The 7,342-nt window shown below is 41.0% G+C and overlaps 1 protein-coding gene across 1 annotated transcript; it reads right to left on the reverse strand.

Annotated features, from left to right (window-relative positions):
* Positions 1-5,929: 5,929 nt before the first annotated feature.
* LOC122703531 (small ubiquitin-related modifier 1) lies at positions 5,930-7,056 on the reverse strand. Its single transcript, XM_043917847.1, has one exon. The coding sequence runs from the start codon at positions 6,992-6,994 to the stop codon at positions 6,689-6,691; it is 306 nt and encodes a 101-aa protein (XP_043773782.1). The 5' UTR covers positions 6,995-7,056; the 3' UTR covers positions 5,930-6,688.
* Positions 7,057-7,342: the final 286 nt, after the last annotated feature.

The raw sequence follows: 7,342 nt of genomic DNA on the forward strand, positions 1-7,342 counted from the left end.
CCCCTTCCACAGTCAACCGTATTTCATAGTTGTTTCATAGTTGCTCAGTTCAGATTCCTCTTGTCCCCTTGTCAAACACACTACTTTTGTTCCCACAACTCCACCAAACTGCTCATGCTGTGGCCACCATTGCTAAATTCAAAAGACTATTCTTCATCTTCATTTTATCATCTTATATAATGAACCCAGACAGAGGATGAGGTGGTTGGATGGCATCACTATTCAATGGAAATGAATTTGGGCAAACTCTGGATGATGGTGAAGGACAGGGAGGCCTGGCGTGCTGCAGTCCATGGGGTTGCAAAGAGTTAGAGAGGACTTGGCAACTGAACAACAACAATAACTAACCCAGTATATCAGTCTCTCCTGTATAAAACACTTTTCACTGGTTTTCCAGCTTCCATGTGGGCCAAATTGTAGCCCTCATTACCACCTCATTTTAACTTAATCTCCTGCTCAAAAGGCTGCACTCCAAATAAGGTTACATTCGGGGGTACTAGGGTCAGGACTTAACCGCATGCATTTCAAAGGAGACACAATTCAGCTCATAACACCCAGATACTCAGGAGACTAGTTCTGGCACTTCTTTCAGGGTTCTGTTACCTTCCCAGTAAAGCCTCTCCTGACCATCCTTTTTAAAATTGAACTCCCCACCCCACCTCAATTCCTAAACTCCTCCCCTGCTTTATTTTTCTCTTTAATACAATCTTTTCGGTCCAGTCACTCAGTGCTGTCCGATTCTTTGGGACCCCATGGACTGCAGTACATCAGGCTTCCCTGTCCATTATCTCCCAAGCTTCTTCAAACTCATGTCCATTGAGTCAATGATGCTATAATTTGCATATTTATTTATTGTCTGTCTTCCTCCACGCCTACATAAATTCCATTACCATTTACACATTGATATGTTCAAAGAGCCTAAAACAATGCAAAGTATTTAGTGAGCGTTTAATAAATATTTGTTGAATAAATGAAAATTGAGGACAGAGCAAAATGGATAAATGAAGGAGATTGTAGTTGCTATAGATAGAAGGGAGTGATTAAGAAAGCAAGAACCCAGAGTATCTGGAAAAAACAGAGACTGCTGTGCCTTCCATGTTGAAAATAGAGATTAGAAAGTACCCCGAAAAGATAAATTATTTTGAAATGAAGAGAAAATAGATGAGAGAGCTCAAACTAGTTGATCATTTTCTACTCAACTAAATAGGAGATCAGATCTCCTAAGTGAGAGAATATAAGAGATAATATGAGGAAAGTGTCAGAAAATTAATGTGAGATGAGAAATGATTGTTGACTATTTGTAATGCCCATTTGAAATTGCCCTGGGCTATGTGCCCAGTCATGTCCAATTCTTGGTGACCCCATGGACAGTAGCCCGCCAGGCTCCTCTGTCCATGGCATTTTCCAGGCAAGAATACTGGAGAAGGGTTGCCATCTTCTCCATGGAATCTTCCAAACCTAGGGATCGACCTGCATCTGTTGCATCTCCTGCATTGGCAGGCAGATCCTTTACCACCGAGCCACCTGGGAAGCCTGCATTTGAAATTAGCTTGTGTATATGTTTTAGTGGATTTAGTCTTCATAGATCTGTGACGTTTTCAAAAGATGATCATGGCATGAACAATAACAATCTGAGCTAATGAATCAGAAATCTGCTTGCCATTTGTAAATTATGTGGAAGGTTTTTATTATTGTTGTTATTTATTTACCATGCAGGGAGGACCATGAGTCTACCTGCATGTAATGGGAATAAAGATGTGAACAAAACAGGCATGGTCCCTGCCCTTCTGAAGCTTAACAATTATCTAGTTAGGGAGGCAGACACTACTTTAGTAAAATATTTATATTATTAAAACCAAGAAAAATAAAAATAAAAAAAAAATAAAACCAAGATAAGTGCTATGATGGAAAGGGCACAGGCAGGAGAACACAGTGGTTGAAAATGTTAGGAGAGTCAAGCTTTATATTCAAGGAAAAAAACATGCAAGAATTTCCATTTTGGAAAAAGAAGATGAGTCCTGAGTCATGGTCAGCTGAATGGGATAAAAAATTGCTGGAAGGGAAAAGAGTATGTGCCAGTTTTAACAGCATGCAGAGTCACAGTGACTACACAGTAGCTCTGGAATCTGAATCAGTGAGACCGACTGGGGCCTTGGACTCTTTAATGCAGTGCTGCAATGCTTGACCTGGACACATCTCTCCTTGAGCGGCAAAATACAAAGAAACTGTATGAGACTAAAAATAACTACATGCATGTGCATGCATGTGCAGTTGGGGCAAATTCTGGCCCCCAAAATACAGAGACCAAAAATCCAATTCTGTCACTTTTGAAGAGCCTGGAGCAAAAGCGAGGTTGATCCCTGGGTTGGGAAGATCCCCTGGAAGAAGAAATGGCAACCCACTCTAGTATTCTTGCCTGGGAAATCCCATGGACAGAGGAGCTTGGTGGGCTACAGTCCATGGGGTCGCACAAGAGTTGGACATGACTTAGCAACTAAACAATAGCAAAACTAAAATAAGTACCAATAGTACAAGATGTGTGTATATGTGTGTGCTCAGTCCTGTCGGACTCTTTGCGACCAGTCAAGAATACTGGAATGGGTTGCCATTTCCTCCTCTAGGGGATCTTCCTGACCCAAGAATCAAACCATCATCTCCTGTGACTCCTATATTGGCGGATTCTTTTACCACTGAGCCACTGGGGAAGCTCACAGCTTGAAAGGTGGGAGTAGGTAAATACAGTGAAAGCAGCCTAACACTAGACTTCCCAGGTGATTCAGTGGTTGAAAATTTAAGTGCCAGTGCCGGGGAAATGGATTCGCAATCCCTGGTCTGGGAAGATTCCACATGTCGCGCAGTGACTAAGCCTGTGCACCATAACTACTGAAGCCTGAGCACCCTAGAGCCCATGCATAAGATAAGCCACTGCAACAAGAAATTCACACACAGCAAATAGAGTAGCCCCTGCTCGCTGCAACTCGAGAAAGCCTGAGTACAGCAATGAAGACCCAGCACAGCCAAAAATAAATAAATAAATAAATTTTTTAATAAGCAGTCAAACATCTTTGCATTATCTGGGAAAATAAAGTACTAATTTAGTTATACTGTATTAGGTCAGGATGCATGTTACAGTCAGGGTAATCACTTAAAGAATGATATTCATACAAAGGCGATATAACTAATGGAGGAAATGTAATAATAAAAATCTGTGGTTTATTCAAAGTGAGCAAGAAAAGAGGAAAAAGAGGACAAGAAACAGGTGGGACAGGTAGAGATTAAAAACAGTAAGTGGTAGCTATAAATGCCAGTATATCAGTATTGACATTAAGCATGTATGGCATAAGAACTGTTATAATACAAAGCTTATCTGCCTGGATAAAAGATAAGAGACATACCTTAACTGTAAGGTGAACATGCAAAAGTTATATATGCAAACAATAGCAAAAAGAGATCTGATGTAATCATAATTAGATCTGGAACAGTTGATTTTTAAAATGACTTGAACATTTTTAAAATAGATTTTACTTTTTTATTGTATGATAATTTTATTTTTTATTGGAATATCATCGCTTTACAATGTTGTGCTAGTTTCTGTTGTACATCATCATGAAGCAACCGTAAGTATACCTATATCCCCTCCCTCCTGAGCCTCCCTCCCACTCTCCCATTCCACCCGCTAGGTCATCACAGAGCACTGAGCTGAAGTCCCCGTGCTATGCAACAGCTTCCCACTGGTTATCTGTTTTACACACGGTAGTATATATGTGTCAGTGCTACTCTCTCAGTTCTGCCCCGCCTCCTCCCCCCACTGTGTTGAAAAATCCATTCTCTACATCTGTACCTCTATTCCTGTCCTTCAAGTAGGTTCATCAGTACCATTTTTCTAGCTTCCATGTATATGCGTTAATATACAATATTTATTTCTCTTTCTGGCTTACTTCACTCTGAATAACAGGTTCTAGATTCATCCACCTCACTAGAACTGACTCAAATTCATTCTTTTTTTTATGACTGAGTAATATTCCATTATATATATGTACCACATCTTTATCCATTTATCTGTCAGTGGACATCTAGATTGCTTCCATGTCCTGGCTATTGTAAATAGCATAACTATTGTAAATAGTAGTACCCTGAGCATCAGGGAACATGGGGGTATTTGTGTCTTTTTGAATTATGGTTTTCTCAGGGTATATGCCCAGGAGTAGGGTTGATGGGTCATGTGGTGTTCTATGTTTAGTTTTTTAAGGACCCTCCTTACTGTTCTCCACAGTGGCTGTACCAATTTGCACTCCTACCAACAGAGTAGGAGGGTTCCCTTTTCTCCACACTGTCTCCATCATTTATTGTTTGTAGATTTTTTGATGATGGCTGTTCTAGCTGGTGTGAAGTGATACCTCACTGTGGTTTCAATTTACACTTCTCTAATAATTAGTGATGTTGAGCATCTTTTCATGTGCCTCTTGGTCATCTGTATGTCTTTGGAGAAATGTCTGTTTAGGTCAGACAAAAAGATTAATCTCCAAAATGTGATAACAGCTTACGGAGCTCAATAGCAAAAATAACACAAACAATCCAATCAAAAAATGGGTGGCAGACCTAAATAGACTGTACTTTTTGAGAGTAGTTTAGGACTTCCCTGGTGGTCTAGTGGTTAAGACTTCGCTTTCCAATGCAAGGGGTGCAGGTTTGATCCCTGTCAGGGAGCTAAGATCCCACATGCCTCCTGGCAGAAAAAAAAAAAACAGAAAACAGGAACAATATTGTAACAAACTTAGTAAAGACTTTAAAAATGGTGCACATCAAAAAAGCAATCTTAAAAAACAGAAGAGTAGTTTTTAAGTTTATAGCAAAATTGAGCAGGAAGTACAGAGTTCCCATATACCTCCTCTCCCCACATACCGACAGCCACCCCCAGTAGCAGAGTCCACCCCCACCAGGGTGGTACATTCACTACAATCAAAGAACCTGAGTTGATGCATCATTATCATCCCAAATCCAGTGCATTTATCCCATGTACCCAGCAAGCAGACTGAAAGGTTTTGGTTACCCTGACTTTGAGGTCCTGAGTTTAGATTCCTTGCTCAGTATTACCCGTAGTATCAGTGAAGGATTTCTAGAGGGCAGGAGATTTCAAATGGACATTGCTGATCCAATACTGGATCCTTCGGCCAATACTTGGTTCTCTCGGCCAAGAAGTTGGTATTCAGACAAGAGATTCACACTGAAGGGCCCATCCTGCTGCAGACAGCTTTGATGACTACCTGTCCAGAAGAGGTGATGATAGGTTTGGAGAAAAGTGTTGAGATCATTATGATTCATGCCAATATGCATGTCAGGACAAACAGGATAGTAGGATGGTCCAGTGCACATGGGGATGTGGTTTGACATAGGGGCCAGGATTGCTATGATGACTGAGGCAGTAGAGACTATGACAGTGGCTATGGTGACAGGACAGGCAGTGGCAGGAAGAGTATTTGGTTGTGGGCACCAGAGGGATTAGGAATACGAAGGAAGAGGAGACCACTATGAAGACAGATATGGCAGACGATTACAGAGGCATGATGGTACAGGTCCTCCCACCCACAGACTCATCGTGAATGTAAAGCCTCAGGGTACTCGCAAGGAAGACATTTCCTCTACTAGCACCTCCTGGTGAGCAGCCTCTGTGAGTGAGGGGCAAAACTTGTTGACACAGCTGCTAGGGACGTTCTAGAGCCAAAACTAGAACTTCAAACTTGGGAGAGACACATAAGCTGACAAAGTGAAGAAATTCAGGAAAAGGAAGGGCTGAGGACAGGAAGTGAATCATCACAGACTGCACCTAGCAGAAATGTATGGAGAAAAGATAGGAAGAAGTCTCTAGAAAAGAAAAACTTACTAAGGAGGAAAATTGTCACTCTCCAACTTCTTTTTTTTTTTTTTTTTTCAGTTTTTACAAATATTTTGTTTATTTTAATGAAGCTGGTACAGACACTGTCCATTTAAAACCCATATCCCAGGCCAAAAAGTACAAATAAAGTCAAAAAGAGCAGTGTTCTGTTGTATACACTTCTGCATGAATAACTTTAACTGCTAATGAAAATTAGATCTTTTCTGGGATCTTCTGACAAGATTTTTCTTTCATCTTAAAATGCTTTCTCTTCAGTGAAGCCATCTTTGGAGTTAGTCATTATTCTCTGTCATTTTGACTCCAACTGGATATTCCTCTTCTTTTGGTCCAGACCCTCAGATTTTAAAAGTAGCTTCAAGTTAAGGAAAGGTCATTTTTCCACAGTTCTGTTTTCCAAAAAACTTCCATCTCCCACTGAAAGTCATAGTCCAGGAGTGAAGCAATCACATGCTAGAACTTCAGGGCCAATTGGAAAGTCATTAGGAACACTTGTATTAGTTGATCTTATTTATCACAAGCCTGCAAATGCACAGTCCTGGAAAAGGCGGGCTCTCTATGCACACATGTAATTTTTAAAAAGGAGAGAGTGATATGAAGGGGGCTGAGGTTTGCTCACCAAATCAGCACAATGAAAAGAAACAATAATGAATAATGGGCACTAGAATTCAAATTACCAGATGTTTTAAAGAGATGGGGTGCCAGTTTTCAATTCTGTTTTGAACACCACATTACAAAAGAACTCTTTTTAAAAATAAAAAAGGATTAAGGGGAAAGAAAAAAAAATAAAAAGAATATCTAAACCGTTGAATGACCCCCTGTTTGTTCCTGATAAACTTCAATCACATCTTCTTCCTCCATTCCCAGTTCTTTTGGAGTGTGATTATCAGCAATTCTCTGACCTTCAAAGAGAAACCTGAGTGAATTCATAGGAACTCCCTGTCTTTGACAGTATGATTCTTTGAGTTTCTTGAGATGTGTCGTCATTTTCACTTTGAAGTGAATCTCACTGCTATCCTGTCCAATGACTTTGAGTTTAATATATTCTCCTTCCTTCTTATCCCCCAAGTCCTCGGTTGAAGGTTTTGCTTCCTGGTCAGACATGGTGACGGTGGCTTCCCCCGGGGTCTCCGCACACCAGCGGCCTCGGGTAGGTAGAACCTCGCTCCGGGCCACTCTCCAACTTCTAAGCCTACCAAACTTGAGCAGTCTCTAAAGGTAATGCCAACTGCTCCACCAATGGAGAAGGCTCATGGGGAAGCAATCTAACCCTCCTGCTAATCTCAGAGCTCAGACAGAGCAGCAATAGTAGTTCTGGCTCTGCCATCTGAGCAAAGACCAGCAGGAAAGGTGAAAAGAAGATAGTTGAGCAAATGTCCCAAAAGGTCAAAGTGGCAAGTCCAGTCCTGATCCAGACCGTGGAGGGAAAAAAGACTGCCAGAGAGTCAGGTG

The sequence above is a fragment of the Cervus elaphus genome, chromosome 11 (genome assembly GCF_910594005.1).
Source record: "Cervus elaphus chromosome 11, mCerEla1.1, whole genome shotgun sequence".
NCBI lineage: Eukaryota > Metazoa > Chordata > Mammalia > Artiodactyla > Cervidae > Cervus > Cervus elaphus.